The sequence below is a fragment of the Numida meleagris genome, chromosome 13 (genome assembly GCF_002078875.1).
Source record: "Numida meleagris isolate 19003 breed g44 Domestic line chromosome 13, NumMel1.0, whole genome shotgun sequence".
Classification (NCBI taxonomy): Eukaryota; Metazoa; Chordata; class Aves; order Galliformes; family Numididae; genus Numida; species Numida meleagris.
The window spans coordinates 8,459,301-8,477,382 of record NC_034421.1 but is presented as its reverse complement, the minus strand read 5'-3'; the positions used below and the strand labels follow the sequence as shown (position 1 = coordinate 8,477,382).

The following is an 18,082-nucleotide window of genomic DNA, read 5'->3' as shown; positions in this document are numbered from 1 at the left end:
ATGGGCATGTAGCTCAGCAGGAAAGCTGCTGTTTGCATGTATGGGCATCTGTGTGTACCCATGAAGCCCTATGCTTCATGTACCCATTCACTGAAACCCAGCTCTCATATGGCCATCAGCACAGCTCCTGGGCTGGGGAAGGCTGGGACAATTCCTTCTCTTCAGTTGAGGGAAGGAAGCAAATAATTTCCCTGGAGCCAGAGCTGCGTGAGGTTGCCCCTGTGATGGAAACTTGTTTTTATCTGTGCTGAATTTAGGAAGTGATTGCGTGCTCAGAGGTTGAGGTGGATTTTGTTGCCAGCCTGTTTCTGTTTGTGTACCACATGGAGCAGTTTAATGTTTGCTTTTTTGTGAGGCTCAAGTGCGTGCTGTTAATAAGATCGCCTGTAAGCATTTGGATTTGCTCTTGCATATGGTAACGAACTTCTCATGTGCCTTTTATGGGTCCCATTCCTCCAAGGCAGGCACACAGCAAGCTGTTTTTCTCCCTGTTTTGGCCTAGGGTTTTATTCCACACTACCCATTATGGGTATATATTATATAGTCTTGGTACAAATAAATGTATACATATGGAGTGAAGCTCCTGGCAGAGTGGTTCAGGCATGGAAGAGAGGCTGTTGCTCTTAGGATAAATATGTCCTATGGACATGGCACAGAGCAGCCTGCAGCTGCTTGCCCAAGGCTCCTGACTTTCATCTGTGTTCATTTAGCTCATGACTTCTGCTCTCCTCTTCTCTCCTCCATCCCTAATGTATTATTGTACTTACTTAGCTTGTTAAGACCTTACAGTAAAGCCTATCTACATCCGTGCAGATGTAAAGCATGGTACATGAATTTAGGTTATGCTTTACCTGGCGCATTAGAGCAGACAGTGGTTGTCTCTATATCCATCTGGACTGTTAGCAGTGCTTTCAAGGCCACCCTGCCTCCCAGGCTGGCACTTCTAGAGCATTTGGATCTGCATTTCAGCTTGGACTTGACCTCAGTGCACACATGGCAATAGCACTGCCTGTGCAATGGGAACACGGCTCCTGGCTTCACCCCTTTCTTTCTCTGGGGTGTTTTCTGTATCTTGGAGATCAATACAAGCTGCTAATTGATACACAGGTAGGAATTGCTAAGTAAACCTTTCATTCTTGAAAAAGAACGTAATTTACTTCTCTTTTTCTGCTTTGATCCCTTGTTCAGTACAACTTGCCTTACCTTCTCTTGGCATTGAGCTGTTGCTGGGTTTTGCATACAGAAGTGATTATCAAGTTGTATTCATATTGCATTGTTGCTCTGCGCTGTATCCCTGCAAGGGAGTCCGCCTGCCACTCAGATGGCAGATGCACAGGGCGTTCAGGTAAGGAAGATTCATCCTCCTGCAGTAGGAGTTCCTCAGAGTGGCAGAAAATCAAGGCAGTAAATCAAGTGCATATGTATTAGCATCAAAGCCTAAACTGCAGGGCAGAAAGAAAGGCCACATATCGTTAAATCTCCCATTATTTATTGCTTTATCAGACAGAGGTATTATTGCCCTGTAAAGGATATATATGTTTCCCATTAGGAGAAGGTAAGAACTGCACAGCAGCAGCAAATTAGGATATAAGTGGCTGAGATATTCCATCTCACTGGAATCTGGGAAAGATGCCTATAGATGGGATTTGTGCTCCTGGTTAATTTTTTTTCCTCTCTTTCTTTTAGTTACCTAGAAGAGAGGAAAAGCTTTACAGCATTACAATGTTGTTTGAGGAAATGGGGATCAGCTTTTAGTCATAAATAAGGAGTGTTTGGGAAAACAGAAAACGGCTGTGAAATGTTCCAGGAGAAGTTCAGTGCTACAGAGCTGTGTGCAGCGAGGGTTGTGTTTCTATCTGTATTCTTATCTGGACTCTGATAGCTCTGTTCAGTGGTTAAATGGAGAAACACAACACACTTCTGTAGGTTAAGCTGGTGCTGAAAGATGAAGAGGGGAAAGAAAGAAAGAGTGAACAATTTCCATTTGGCATCAAGAAAGTTTAATTTTTTGTTACATTTAAATTAAAATGGTCTTTTTTTTTTTTTTTTGTCTTTCATCCTTTCTTCAAACAGAGATTAAACAATATTCCAGAAGGCTCGCTTCAAAACCCAGCAGCAAGGCTAAGGGCTGGATAACACAGTATTGCCTGTGTTATCCGAGGGAGAATAGCAGAAGGAAAATGTTCCCGTGGCATTCTCAAGACTGAAAAAGCAAAAATGTGCCGGAGCCCAACAGCAATAATTGTAAGTACAGCAGAAACACATGAACATTACCCAGATTGCAGGGTGGTGAGCCCTGCACCCATCTGCCCACCTCTCCCTCAGCCCAGCATTAGGCCAGGCAGCCGAACGCAATGCTGAGCGGGCGTGTGGAGATGCAATCCTTGCAATGGGGAAAGCAGATGCATTCACTTTGTGTTAATAGCTCACAGGAAGAAAGTTTTCTGTATTGTTTCCCCCCTCAAAATACAGCTTGGAAAAGCCACAGCTTTTTGTGGCTTCACATAACGCATGTGAACGTCAGGTCTGGTTGCTGAAGAGCATGCAGTTAAGTAGTACTTGAGGAAACTGAGCCACAGAAGTTGTTGGGGCTTGGGGGGTTTTGTTTTAAGCAACAAGCCTTTAAATGCTGGTTAATTCCTTATAAAGTGGCACCAAGTCATTTCCTGCTCCTCTGGACGGGAAAGCCTCGGGATTCACTGAGGAATGAGAATTGTTGCTGTTTCTTTATATTCTCTTTCATCCCTTTTATTCAAAAGTGAAGGAATTAAAGTAAATTTCTGTAGTAAGAAGAACATGGATTCAGTGCTGTTTTTCTACAGATGCATTGTCCTGCAAAGGTTCTGCAGTGTGCAGGGTTAGGCCTGGAAGCAGCAGCTCTCTCATGAGAACATCCGCAATCAGCAGCTCATGAAAAAAAAATGAATCCTTGTCCCTGCACTGTGCAGCCCCCAAAAGCTGATTTTGCTCTGCTGGCCTTAGGGGCTGTTGGGCAGCCTCTGGGACCACGAAGGGGCTCTGTAGTGGAAGAGACAGATTTATGTTGCATGGAGGAGCCCCAGCGTGTGCACAGAGGAGGCTGAGCCCTTGGACAGAGCAGGGCTACAAGGAGGCATCTCTTCTGGATTTCTTGTATTCTCCCACCCAGCAGGAACCCGTCCCTATGGCTCCTGGGGAAAAATAATGTTAAAAGATGTCATTCCCCTTTCGGGAACTTAGTTTTGACTCTGCCCATAAATGGCAAGATTCTGAATCAAAGCTCTTCCCACAGGGAACCGAAGAGTTCAGGGTATTTGTTTATGTCCTTGTCACTAATAAAACCAAATTGACTTTTAAAAATAGCTCTTGTGCCTTATGAAAACAGGCAGGGAGTGATGCAGCAGGCGGGGAATGAGCCTGAGATATGAACGAGCTCAGAAATATTTCTTCATCTGCCACAGGGTTCAGGGAAGATCCCTGACCTCACCATGTGAAGCCCTGCAGATGCAACACCCTCCTACCTGTGATATGCACTGGGATGGCCACTCTGAAACTGCATGATGGCAAGAAGAACCTGCAGTAAAAGTGCATCATGGCCAGCTGAAAATTCCAGCCCTCCTAATAACGTGCAGAGTCACTTGGTGTAGAACTGGAGGCTCTTACGAGCAAGATGGGTGAATGTCCATCAGCAGGGAAGCAGGCTGCTTTGGGATGCAGTGGATCCCATGCTGTGGGATCCACCACCTGTGTTTGCTCACGGGGAAGCTGTCTCCTCCCGGTTACCTCATGGCAGGCAGCCAGGCACTGTTTTTGTCAGCAGGAGAGTTTCCCTCCCCTGTCATGAAGTGACTGCTGCCCAAAGCCAACTGGGAACCACTGGTGTTTGCAGGTATCTGTAGGACCAAAACTGCAAGCAGGGCCTGGGGTAGCATGACTGCAACCTCCTGAGGAGCTGATCAATTGAAAGTAAGAATTCCTTGGCAAACCTGTCATTTATTTCTCATTAGATGTGGGTTTTGTGCCAGGATCTCCTGTCAGGCCCAACACCATGTGCATTTCTCAGGGGTATACGGGTCGGCCTCCTGCCAGCACGGAGAGCCCCAGCAGGAGCTGCAGGAGGCAGCTGCTCTGTTGTTGCTGGCTGCGCCCTGCTGACAATAACCATCACAGGGAAAAAGCAAAATGACTCCGTGTGCTTGGCCAACCTAATCGGGTTCTCAATATTTATGTAACAGGCTGCAGCCAGGAGAAGCAGAGGGGCTGCTGTAGCGCTTGGAGCAAATGAGAAAGGATGAATTGCCTGAAAACCGCACGTCCACCGCATGCTGGTGTTGCTGGGCATCTTTCAGGTATGCACCCAAAGTCCTCAAATTAAGGGTCTTGAGAAAGCTCCTGGTGTGCTAGCAGAGGAATGGGGCTTAAAGTGCAGGAACAGGAAGAGGAAAGGACACACCTGCTGGAATGGCCTTGCATAAACCCACTTGTCATGTTTCAGTGCCTTCAGTAATGTTTCATCTATATGCAGCTAAGTGAGTGCTGGTGCTGATGGGGACAGCGGAGAGGATGCCATGCTGTAGCACATGGTGTGCATGAGGGAACTGCAACATGAGCTTGCATTTCCAAAATGTTTTCTCAATTGCACTTTTGTTGGAATATAAATGCGACAATGAAAATCACTGGAAATACAACTGGCAAATGGCAACTGGAAGCTCTGGACAGTGACCCCCACTTGGCTTGGGACCGCAGAACCTTTCACTTTTATCCTCTGACCCGTATCTAAAAATTCAGACTGAATTTAGAGCTGCCGATGACCTGTGTAACTGGTTGGGCACACATTTTGGTGCTGATTCTTAAAGAGCTGTCCCCATGTAAGATAACGTGAAGTAACGCCAGCAAGTAACACCAGCAAGGCTCAGCACAAGCACAGATGCTGTGGGCCAGGTGCTGGCAATGCAGCCATGCTTGTAATTCTCTAGGGTGGGCCATTAATATTAGATGAAAGCTCAGATAATGAAAAGGGCTTTTATAGTTAAGAGCATTTTGTTACCTCTGAAGAAACACTGAGATGCAACACGTTACACTTCATTCTTACTGGCATTTGGTCTTCCTTCAGGCAGTAATGTTACACAATGCGAGAGAGGAATCAAAGAATCTGACTTTCCTCAGCAGAGAATTCTCTCAGATAGAAAACAGATTCCCTCCACCCCCAATCTGATCTGTATCCCCTTATACTGGGCATGAAGCCTGCCCAACTCCAGTGCAGGACATATGGACCATGGAAAACAGAAATAATGATGCCTAGAGTCTGCTAATTCCTTATTATTTCTGGAGTAAAAAAGTTAAACATAGCAGAGCGAGGACTTCAGCACAGCTAACTGATGCAAGGCTGTAGTGTCCTGGTGCTGTTAGCTCCCTTGTGTTTGGCTGTGACAGCACTGTCACTCATCTTTGCTTTGTCAGAGTAGTTAAGAAGTCATGTATAGTAAGCAAAACCCATAAGCTCCTGTTGAAACCCATCTGAGAAAGGAAGCTTTCTCATCAGAGTATTGACTGCGGTTTCTCTAACATGTATGTGTTAAAATCTAGGATGCTTCCAGCACCGGCTTTGGTGAATAAGAACTGGTTATCTGAGGTTCTCCTGCTACCCCACGTCACTGAACAACTCTGCAGGGATGAGGTAAGGGAGGCTGTGTCCCAGCACAGCCAGAAGTGTTACAAAGAGAACGTTGTGCTGCTCAGCATCATTCAGTTGAGGTTCATGTGTACCTGCACAGAGCCCCCAAGCCATCGCAGCACTTAAAGGCTGCACACTTAGGAACTAGTAGAGGAAAAGAAAGACAACTGAAGTCCCCCACACTATGCTCCTGGCATGCACCTGAGCCATTTCCGCTTGCCCCCTTATTTTTAAGTGCTCAGGAAGGAAAAGGTGTGGATATGGTGCCATCATTTTCTGTGTGATTTGTGCACTGCTCCTTCACAAATGCTTCCTGTCCTTTTAGCTAAGTGGCTGATGCTCACTGGGGTGTGTAGTGCATGGGACAGGGAGAGATTTACCAGAACTGTATTGCAATTATAATTTACAGTGTCTTCTGACCTGAAGTTTTACGTGATTTTTAGCAAACATCCAAAGAAGAAAAAAATGGTGCTTTTTTATGTGGTATAGCTGCTGGATAATGTTCAGGTTTCTGCAGAGCCACCCGACTGACTGTGGAGATCTTATTGTCAGAGGACACAAACTGCTGCCGTGATTATTTCCTCTTTTCACAAGTTTGGGGTTATTTCACTATATTATAAATAATCAGCATTTTTTTGTTGTTGATTCAGTCAATCCACCAGAAGTCCTAAGTGAATTCTAGTGAGAAAAGGAAGCAGAGGACAGGCTGCAATCAAGCCGAAGTATCGAGCAAACAGAAATCAGCCTGCTTGTGAGAGAGCTGCCCCATCAAGGTTAGTGAGATATTTTTCCCAAACTAGAGCAGAGAAAAGGAAATCTTAAGTTGTACAAATATTCCTCTAATGTGCAACAGCATTGCTGGCCAGCTTGTGTTTTGTTATGGTGCACAGGGAAGGGGTGTGGGGCCAGCTCCTGGCTCAGCTCTGCAGCCACCCCCATTTTAAAGGCAGATATGATGCTGAGTGTCCAACAGATCGTCCCCATTCATTTTCCATGCCCGGGGGTCAGAGGCACAGCAAGGTGAGGCAGGCAGCCCTTCCAGTGCACACAGCTTAAGGGTTTCCCTCTGAAAAAAACCCTTCTGAGAGTTCAGGAGCACATGTCCTGCTGTCCCACCCAGGCGCAGGCAGCCTCAACATCTTCCTGCAGTCAGCAGGAGGAAGGGAGGGATTGGGGGATTCTGGGCTCCATTGCTGTTGTCACACTGCTGCAGCCCTGTGTGCCATGTGCCATGCAGCCCTGCCTGCCAGAGAGCAGGACTGAAAATGAACCAGTGGCACTGCTGCCGTGCTAGGCTCCCCTTGGTACTCCTTGATTTGTTTTGTGACATCTTCAAGGCTGGATGAGGGCAGGGAAAAAAAGTTTTTGGTTTTGAGGCTGGATCAGGAGGCAGCTGGCATAAATCAGTGTCATTTCATTCACTGGATACACGGCATCAAGTTCACTTTGGTACTCCGTTACACATACATGCAGAGGCATGCTAAATTAAAAAGTATAGCATTTGTGCTACTACTTAATGAGTTCTCATATTGAAAGCAGTGTAATTTATGTTAATTAGTTAAACGAATGCGCAAAGTAATTCAGCACTTACCAACGTAAAAAATAAGGGACCGTGGTGGAACTCAGAAAGTAGTCAAGTGCTGGCACCCCAGGAGGGGTGTGGGAGGTGGCTGTGTGGTGATGGGAGTGCTGCCTGCTGGGGTCCCTCTGGGGCCGCCTGCCTGCCCCACCCCTGGCCACGCAGGGCCTGCTGCTGCCGATGAGCTCATGTCCCTTTTTTATTTTATCTGGAGGCAAAAGTTATTTCTTCTTCTGAAGGGCCAGGGCTGGAGCCGGCTGCTAATGAAAGCGAACCATCAGTGAGCGGTGATGGGAAACCAGGGATGGTGTGGCAGGCAGGGGCTTGCTTTCAATGCACACACAAAAAGTCCTTTTAAATTGAAATTAAGCAAGGAATTAAAAGCACATATAGGCGGACTTTATTAGAAAGTGAAACATTTGATCTTGGCTATTAATCTGTTGTAAGAAGACTTTCATTTCCTGGCCATATGTACCCAGCGATAGACGTTCATAAATGAGATCACATTAAAATCTACTTTATGTTTCTAGTGAAATCTTTCATGAAAATAAAAAAACAGAACAATTAGAAAAGCAGACTAGGAGAACTAAATTATTTTAATTCATTAATACATGAGTGAAATACTGCTCCTGCCTGAAGGCTCTGCACCGTGCAGTACCAAAATGCCCAGGGCTGTGGCTGCTCCGTGGCTGTGCTGCCAGCTGGAGGTGGGCTTACGGCAGCGGGAAGGTGAGCAGCCCCTACGAGTGGCTCACGTAGGGCTGGGCTGTGAAGATGCAAGTCTTGACAATACCCAGACCTGCAGGGACTGACTACAACCTAGCAACACGTCTTGTGTCACTACATTTGGCACTAACAGCTATTTAACACCTTTGACGTTCTTGGTGTCCAAACCATCATTCTCTTCTCAGGCTCGAGGAATATATATTTCTTCTATTTTTATTTATTTTTAATGCAGGGCTGTGTCATATTCCTGCTGCATTTCAAGCAGCTTTTCATTTGCATTTGGGCAGACTGACAAAAGACCCAGTAGGGGCTACAGCAGCACGCTTTTGAATCATATTAATGTATTAACAAATACGGGACTGAGACTCCTTCAGCACGACACTAGGAACCTGGCATGAAACCACGTAGCTTGAGGGCTGCCCAAAACAAGCCAGGGCTGCCAGAAGAAGGCACAAATCGTGCCGAAGTGCTGATGTGGCACCACACTAGCCAAGGTCATCCTTCACGAGAGAATGAAAAATTACCTGTTTTTAAAATAAAGTAGGACCTCATGGATCCCCCGCTTTTTCATCTTCTATGGACTCTCTTTAGAACTCATACTACAGATTCTTTAGTAATGGATGAAGAAAAGTCAAATGTCCAGGCACTGCAAAGAAATCCCTATTCTCAAGGCAGTGAAATACCTCACTGCTGTTGCACTTGGCTTATTGTGCTTTCCTACTGGCAACCTGATCTGCAGTACAATTTGTGTTGTTATTGTGAATTAAGTACACTCTATATAAATGCTAATGATGACCAAGACAGATTAGGCATGGCAGATACAAAAAAGAAAGTGATGACACTATGATCTCAGTGAGACAAAGCTACGTGGTCCGTCGAGCACGTGGCTGTTAACATGATGTTGCAGACAGACCTTTCCATGATGCACTGGGCTTTCTGTGCATAACCACAAGGAACGTTCAGATCCTAGCTGAAGTCCACAAAGAAAGCAAAATTCATGAGCACCTGGTAGCTTGATTTTTTAATTTTTTTTTTAAGGCCAATGACACATTTGGAGATAATTAAAACAAAGGCTGAGCTTCTCAGCTAAGAAAAAAAAAGCAGCATACTTATGCCATATATAAATAAAACCAGGCTTCAGTACTGAGAGCAGACTGTTTTGTTATTTTTTTCCCCTCTACAGAAAATCTTTTCTTTGTGCCAGGACTAAAATATTAGCACTGCGTTCCCTCCTCTGTTTAAACAGACCTCATTGCATCTAAGTGCCAAAAAAGTGGAATTCCAGAACAGCAGGTGAAAAGAAAACAGAAGATCAAAAGCAGCTCTGGCTGCCAAGAGAACCTGCAGCACTGCTTGGGGGTGCACGAAAAAGTCACGCAGACTCCTGGTGGTGTCAGAGACTTTTGGAAGGTCATCAAGGAGTTTTTTTCTCAGGCATCTCACATCAAAAAGCAGCACTAGGAGAGAAACCTGCAATATATTGCGAGGAGTGTGCTAAAGATGCACCCCAATTGTAGGAGAATTTAGGTGTCTTCCTCAGCATAAGCAATAGAAGCAGCTCTAAGAAACCTGTGCTTAGACTGGAGCCTAAGTGCTTATAACAGGTGATCATTAAGCAATGGCTAATTTGTGTCTTTAACCCACGTGAGGGAACTACGGAAGAAGGGTCTCTTTCTGAGCTCATCCTCCCAGCAGAGACAAAGGACACATACTTTGCTGTTCTTGTAACCAGGAGGCCTTAACATTAATTCCTGTTCCTACACCCAGCTGTCTATTCGTGTGTCTGTGACCTTCCTCTTTAGCAATGATGAACCCTCTGGGGACGCATGGAAGAAACAGCTCCAGTGTGCCCTATCTGTAGCAGGCTTTAGAAGAGAGACCTCAGCCAGGCTTCCTTCTCTGATCCCTTTCTGCCCCCTCTGCCTACCATGTCTTGGCACCTTTGGAAGAGGCCTAACGGCAGCCATCTGTGATCAAAAACTAGGAGAACTTGTCACAAAAAGCTTGGACGTGTCTCTGGACCTTGTGGGCACTGCTGGGAGCCCTGTGGTGTCCATCTCTTACCTCCCAGTGCTCTTGCTAATGGTGACATTAGCTTTGTGGCATGTGCAAGCCATCATCTTGACCAACAGAAATTGATTTCCAGAAGGCACCCGTGAAAGTCTCCTCTATAATTACTATGGCTGGGAAATAGAGCCTAAGAAATGACTTACTGGGCAGTATATTGGCATCGCTGTTGGGATCACAGATCAGTAGTGCTTCAATCCATTTTCACTCCGAAATATAATCAAATAATGAAATTTTCTTTAAATAAAGACTTCCATTAGTGAGCTTAAAATAACACGATGTGCCCATCCACTCCTAAAGACAGCTTTTTTTTTTATTTAAAATTCTGCATCTGAAAACACAGTATGACAGAAAGCATTTATATACAACTGCAGTGTTTTTGGTATAATACAGTATTTAATACATCCATTTCATTTTCTGCAAAAAAATTTGCTTTATTGGACAAAAAAACCAAACTCCCATTGACAAAGAATACAGCTAAGGCACATTGTTTTCTGCTAAATGAAAGACAAGAGGGTGCAAAAACGGGTAGTGCAATAATTGCTGAAAATCACATTCTACTACAAGAAAAGCATTCTGACTTTGAACTTTGATTACCAGTCAATTTTAAGACATTTCAATATCTCATAAAATACTCCTTTAAATAAATAGCAAAATATCTACATCTTTCAGTGTGTTCCATTTGAATTTCCATTTTTTTTAATCTTTGCTGTATATACATGTTTTTTTTCTCCCTATTCAATAGCTTACAAAATATTTCTGTACAGCTTTATGCATATTATGATCTGTAACAAAATAGTTATTTCTTAAAACTATATTACCACCAGTCTTTGAAAATGACAGAATAGGAATAACTTATTATGGACTATGTTAGGCAATACAAAAATCCAATCAACCCCAAACAAAACCAAAATAACAAAGTCAGAAAAATCATTTCATTAACTCAAATCAATTATTTTTGTTTCACAAACCTTGCTTGCTATGTAAACCCTTCTCAGTTGCCTTTGGGTTGTATATGCATCAGAATACTGAAACAGGGTAGGATATGGGATTCCTAAAAGCACTGCAGCCTGCCGGGAATATTGGTGCTACTGAAACATGAGAGTTCTCCTTGGAGAAAAGTATTAATGAAACCCAACATACCCAAGCCTTAGCAGAAGTTCTTGGCTTCTGCAGACTTTGACAACCTTTGGATAAAGCTCCAGAGGCCAGATTTGTGACTCTGATGATGTGCCAGACTTCTCTGTCTTCTATTCCTACTGTTAAGATTCCGAACCATCACTCAAAATCTGGCCCCAAGTGGTGAAGTTCTTCAGATTTTAAGACCATACCATTAAGAGGATACATCTTCTCCCAGTTACGAGTACAAATCTGACATGAATGCTGCTGTGTTCTGCCAAAATGAGTGACATTGCTCCAGTATTTGTCTCATGTATCTGAGAGCAGAGTCTGTCCTGTTACAATCTGAAGATAAATAAAAAGCTATTATGTTTGCACTTCGTAGGTAATTAAATCAACCTTCCTTATGTACAATAAGTTGCAAAAGACAGAGCTCATAATTTCCTAATGTTGATATGAACGTCGGAGCCTTCCTTTGCCCAAAGGGAAGGTCATTTTCTTCCCTTAAAGACTGCATTTGTAAGCAATTTCTATTGTATTTGTGAAGTGTAAGCTGACAGCAACACAACTGAGCTGTAATAGAAATCTCAAGGTGCCTTTTATTCCTTCCACAACAAACAGAAAAAAGTGAGCAAGACACAGACAACACCTAACTTTCTAACACGGTTTAAGGCCACATTTAGAAAGGATGAAAGTAAGGCTTTCTTTGAGGGGCAACACATGCTGAACGCCACAATGGGAACAGACACTGAGCAATTCAAAGCCGGGAGGCTTTACCCCAGGAAAATCTGAACCACTGCTCCAATTCTGGCCAACAGGTCTGTGCTTTCTTTTGGACGTAAGCAGGAAAATAAATGCCACAGTCATCCTCCAGAATATTCCCAGCAAACTGAAGGTGCTCCCCTAGCAAGAGATTACCATCTTCTCAGTTGAGGGTGTTAATTACAACAGAACCAAAGACAAGCAAAGTCATTACAATATACAAATGCAGCGCAATGAACCGCGCCTAGAATTGTCACTCTGTTATCAGAGGCACCTGTACAGTATCTTGCTGTTTATTTGGCAAGGTTACAAGTAATACTTCTAGGTTTTAACAAAGTAGAAAGAGAATTTGCATAGATTGTACATTCAGTTCAAGGAGATTTCTGGTACCTTTTTTTGTTGTTATCAGGTAAACGTGTTTGCAGACACAGTGAGGTAGAAGCTGTGATAGCACCATGAGCAAAAGAAGGTAACCAAGGCAGAAGCAAAGAGCAGAGTGATCTGTGTGCTACTGGTAGTATGAAGGAGGAAAATCAGCACAGTACCTGCAGCCTCACATTGTGAGGGTTAATTGCTCAACTGCAGGAAACCTAATGCTGCTGTGGTCCTGGGTGACATGGGCTGTAAGATGTTGTTGCCTCAATTTTCAGTGCTCTCAGCTTGATTTTCCTCTTTTCCTTATGGTGATGGTGAAGGCTTTCAAAAGCAGCCTCTTCTATGCTGCACCTTCGAAGGGAGCTCTTCAATAGTCTACAGGAAGAAAGGTATCTCCCTGCACAGTCCTTCCCACACTTGCTGTGGCTCTGTATGCCACATGTTGTCCACACCATCCTGGCTTCCCTCTTCCACATTGGTTTTGCTCCTCTGTGCCAGCAGCAGTGACCGCCCTGTGTGGCTGGGCCTCCTGTCCCAGGAACTGCTGCTGGGCCCCAGAGGGCAGTGTCCCACCCCCTCCAGTGCCAGCTGGCTCCTACTCTGCTCATGGACATCAGCCAGTGCTTTCAGTTGCCATTGAACATGGGTTTAATGCAATGTCTTGAGAATCCTTAAGACTATCCTGGAGGCCTTGAATAGATGAACTGAAAGCACATGGAGATCATTATCTTCTCACTGCCAGACTGAAGCTAAGGACAGTGGGAGACATTGCTAACTGCTTTCTACCAGATCATACATATTCATGTATATTAGTATTGAGCTGACTGAAGGCTGCTCCAAAAAGCAAACTTTTCTGATTTACAACTAGGGGTTTTGATGAAGCCTAAGGGATTTGGCTCACACAAGTACAAAACTTCCTGCCCAATGGAAAGCAGTGGAGTTGGCCAAGGTTCCATCTGGCCAACTCCCGAAGCCCTGGGAGCTGGGAAAATGAGGAGGGTGTGATAGCCAGCAGCAAGCTTGGCAGCTCTCTGACAGCTGTGATGAAAGAAGAGAACTATGAAAATCAAGAAAAGTTGGTCCTCGCTGTCTGACCACAATTAAAATCTGGATTTTGTTTTATCTGGGAAGTCAAAACTAAGATCTCATGGTATCAGCATTTCTCAGGCTTGCTGTGCAGAAAAGAAGGTGCCCAGTTTCTTCAGTGTTGTTGCTGCACAATCGTGTCAAACTTTTGCAAAGTTTCAGCACCTTCTTTACTCTTTGCCTCTCCCTTCAGTCAGGTTTAGAATACGCCAGCTCTGACTAATTACTCTGGTCATTACAATATGAGAGACCGAGACTTCTTTAATATTGTGATTAGTGCTGTAGGAGACGGACAGAAGGTGAATATACATTAGTTGGTCCTTCTGAAGGTGCTGCAGGATCACTGTTAAGTTGTTGTTAAACAACTATACATGCATTGTGCATTAAAGCTGATAGCTCAGGAAGTCAATCTGTAACTCACAATGCATACTCCTCCATCTCTAGGCTCAGTGGTAACGAAGACTGAGCATCAGAGATATGGATGGACTTCCTTGTATAATACTTCCCATCATGGAGGGGTTGTTAAAATTCCCTGCTTGCTGAGAGCACAAAAAATGAAGGCATAATTTCAACTCTAAAAAGCCTTTGAATATCAGAAAATGAAAATATAAATACGACCACTTCATGTCCAAATGTTATCAAAGAGAACTGGACACCTCTAAAAATAAACTGTCATTTGAGCAGTTTCTATTTGCCTCAGGGTTTAACATTAGCATATAAACAGGATGGCGTATCACTAAGACAGACTTTGGATGTAATTCATTAAATCATGTATGTAGATGTTCTGCGTTTGGCCACGTTTCCTTTCTGTGTAATTCTGATTGATCACAGAAGTGTTCCATGGCTATTGTGCAGAGCGGGCACAGACTTTAAATGAGCAAAGCATTACACACAGAGGGCAAACGCGTGCATATGGAAACCCACCCCTTTGCCATGGAAGGGGATTCTGATCAAAGCCGGCTTTCAGCTGGAGTCTCATTCAGCAAAGGAGCAGCCAGCATGATTGGAAAATGACACCAGCACATTCAGGTGGGGATGCATAACTTGTTTTATATGACCTGTGGGTCCCTGCTCTGAATTCTCCTTTTCACCAAATGTAAGATCTGTGAAGTTATTCTCTTCTAACAATATATGATATTCACCCCAGACTCCAAGTGCCTGCCATTTCAGGACCAGAAAAGCCACTCAGCAGCGCTACCATAGCCACTAGTTGGAGCAAGTTCTGATTCCTGATGGAAGGAGTCTTGCATCCATGGGTTTTACTGCACAGTTACAGCACTTCCCAACTCAGACGTGTCTCTACAGGACCTCGGTCTGTGTCTACATACTGACAGCTACAGCAGAGGCTGTTGTGTACATCCAAAGCTTGACACTCACCCCAGAAGATGTTCCAAATACAGCAGCTCAGCCTTGGATGGTTTCAAATAAACACATACAATACTTATTGATAGCATACTGTCTCACCCTTTTTTATTTATGTGAACTTGACTCTGGAGTCCTTACTCAGGATCAGTGCCCTGTGAAAGCTTTGCCTGAGGAAGGACTGCAGGACCTCTTGTTTTAAGCTGATGTTGTAACAGCAGCACTGGGAGTGCCAGCTACTAAACTTCAAGTAGATGCTTTTTGTCTTTCAGAAAACAAACTAATATTAAATATATATATATTTGAAACCCAGTATAGAATGTGAGTACATATATCAGCAACCACTTGAGTTCTTTTCCCTTTTTGAACTAAACCAAACTAATCTGTGCCTTACATTTTTAATGATAGGACTGGCAGATCTTCTAGCCACAGAAACCTGGGTTGTTGTCACCTTCTGCTTCATCTTGTTAACAATGAGAATTTCCCAACAAAGTAATTAAAAACATTCCTGTTTAAGAATAAAAAAGTATCAAATTTAAAAATCAAGTTATCTGCATGTGTGTGTGGGCGCACCCTCACACACATGCCAATGTGCAAGACAGACCGAGGAGTCTGTGAGGACCCCAGCAGTCGTACTGACAACAATCACTGATGGGATTGTTTATTGTGTGCCCTAACTATGAAGTTCTCCATTTATCCACAGGGCTCTGACTGTGCAGTTGCCAACGCGTCAGTGTGACTGAAGCCCTGGATGGATTTCACAGTGAGGACTGGAGGCCCCCAGAAGATCTGAACTTCATGATGGAATGTTAGATTGAAAACCAGCACTGCTAAAAAAAAACAAACAAAAACATACTGAGTAAGTAATAATACCGTATTTCTATTATATAAACCTGTTGGCAACCCTGGTTTTAAACAGATTTGCCTCTAGAGCCAGTTGAAAAGCAGGAACATTATTTTGACTGAAGTACTTCAACCAGCTCTCATTGCTACAAGCTTCCCTAAACCTAGAGCTCTCGTGACTGTCAGAATGAGGAAGAAAAAAGAAAAGGGAGGTGTGAAGGGAGGAAGGCCTTTTCTTAATAAAGGCAGCTTCAGTTAGTAAGATAACGTAATATTCAAGCTGCAAAAGCAGCACCTACTAATTAGTCATTGACTAAAACATAAATAATAAATACCTAAATTTTTCCTTCTATGCATTCATTTTCGTGCCAGATAAACATTTCAATGCTCTGCCTTCATGCCAGCACAGCTGACACCGCAATTTCAAGTCCAAAGCAAACTGCAAGTAGCTTTAAACCAATGCTACGGAGAGAGACAGAACGAGCCGCTGGGATCTCTGTGTCATGGACATCTTGCAAGCATTGTTTAAAAGGGAATTCAACCTTTCTGTGAGATGTGATTACGGAATGATTTAAGGGTCTGTTTCCCTCCTGGTGTGGAAGCGTAACTCTCATCAGCAGGAATGAAAGCTAGACATACACACAGAAGGGTAAACAGATACCTCGCTGTTTAAATCAACAAGATTTTGTTCCTCATTAACCCAGTAGTGCTTAATAACCTTCTTGGGTCAAGAGATTACCACAGCAACAACAACAAAGTGCATGTTTTATGCAAATGCAAAATGCATCAGTTGGAGATGAATCTACATAAAACTTTTATTTTAAAAAGTTCTTGGAATGTAAGAAAGTGAAATTTTTTCCTGCTGTAGAAAATGCAGCTTAAAATGATGCAACAGATGCCTATTTCAAACAGGAAGCAGCGTGCTAGAAACTCTAAAGAGAGGCGAGGGTAGAGTTTGCTGAGAGAATAAAGCAAGAGCACTGAGACGGTGTTGCTCTCCTTCGTGTCCAGCTTTGGTCAGGAACCCTGCTCAGCCTTCCAGGTGCCCTGACGAATTTTAAATACCCTTCTTCACACAGAGCTAGCAGATCTGAGACCAAAGGAGGAAATTAGTGTTAAGACTTATTTGTTACTACTCAAGTTTGGGAAGAAATGTGTTGCTGCAGATTTTGGTCCCAATCTCGCTCTCACTGATAAAAATAATCTCCAACTCTAAACTGGAAAGGCCAAATGCCACTGTTGTACTGAGCAACTCCACTGCCTGAGAAAAAACAGCAAACATGAGCTCAATCTATGCCCAGTGATACACACACTTCTGTGCAGGAAGTCTGCAAAATACTGAGTGCTGGTGAGCTTAGAAAGACCCTGCACATTCTGAAGATCGGAAATCCAAACTGCTTCTTGGTCTTTTAAAATAATACTTGAAGTAGCCAGACCCTGAACCTGACTACATGAGAAATGAAAAGCTGATACTGCAAAACACCAGTTCCATTTAGAGTTTATCTCTGAAGGCTGTTGCTTCAGCTCACATTCCCTAACTAGGATGACAACAGACGTTAGCTGTGTCCAGAACTACTTTATGTTACGTACAAAAAATAATAATGAGGGTGTACCATAACTATTTCACGTTCTGTAAGGTAATGCAGCCATATGGGATACAGCCTGCAGTAACCAACCTCCCCAGGAAGCATAAATAGAAGGGAATTTTGCTGTGATTTATTTATGGTAGCAAAATAATTAAAGCCTATGAAACAGCAGAGGTACAGACAAACTTATTTTTAAAAAACATCACTTTTAGCAGCTGTTCCCTCACTGCCCTCTCCATGGCTCAATGCCGCTGTTGCTTCAAGGCCCACACGGCTGGGCCGAACCAAGCCACTCTGATGGAGCTGATGGAGAGAGCAGTGCCAAAGGCCTTGTCGGAATTATTTTTTAAGAAATAATTACATTGCGATATGTAACAAAAAAAAGTATAATGTTCCCTTAGGTGAAACCTGGTGTGAGATTCACGTACGAGCAAGATTCAATTCCCTTTTAAAACCCTATGCCAAAGGAGGGCGTACCGGCTGCTACCTCAGGCGACCGTCGGGTTTGACGGGGCCCAGCTCGGACTTGGGGTCGGGGCTCAGGGAGCTCCAGGCAGTCTGGGTGCAGGCCTGCATGACGGGGCAGGCAGTGGGGCCGGTGCTGCAGATGTCCACGGCCGACCAGACGCTGCCAACCAGCGAGTCCACCCAGGCGTCCAGCCGGGCGCCCACCAGCGCCGCGTTCCTCTTGGCCTGGTCCAGGCGGGCGGCGCTGACGGGGATGTTTAAGACGGGGTTCAAGCCCTGGAAGCTCTGCTCCATGTATGCGTTCTTTGGAGGCCCGCTGTGATACTTCATGGCTTCCTCTGGAAAAGGCAGAAACAAACCCCAAAATTAGTGTGTTGAAGAAAACCTTTGGGGTTTAAACAGTTCAGCACAACTAAAAGGTGAGCCCAGACTCACAGCTCCTGCCCATAGCTGGAG

The 18,082-nt window shown here is 44.1% G+C and overlaps 1 protein-coding gene and 1 long non-coding RNA gene across 12 annotated transcripts in view; one reads left to right on the top strand and one right to left on the bottom strand.

The window, feature by feature from the left end:
* Window positions 1-18,082, top strand: part of LOC110406088 — a 160,363-nt gene that overhangs the window by 135,103 nt on the left and 7,178 nt on the right. For all 10 annotated transcript variants that reach the window (XR_002443264.1, XR_002443268.1, XR_002443269.1 and 7 more), the window contains 5 exons: window positions 2,074-2,244; window positions 4,215-4,328; window positions 5,566-5,656; window positions 6,304-6,426; window positions 15,433-15,588. This is a non-coding gene — a long non-coding RNA (uncharacterized LOC110406088). The remainder of the gene's footprint in view (window positions 1-2,073; window positions 2,245-4,214; window positions 4,329-5,565; window positions 5,657-6,303; window positions 6,427-15,432; window positions 15,589-18,082) is intronic.
* Window positions 10,439-18,082, bottom strand: part of XYLT1 (xylosyltransferase 1) — a 160,146-nt gene continuing 152,502 nt past the window's right edge. For both annotated transcript variants that reach the window (XM_021412123.1, XM_021412124.1), the window contains exon 11: window positions 10,439-17,964. In XM_021412123.1, the coding sequence (XP_021267798.1) occupies window positions 17,642-17,964 (323 nt within the window). In that variant the 3' untranslated portion in view covers window positions 10,439-17,641. The remainder of the gene's footprint in view (window positions 17,965-18,082) is intronic.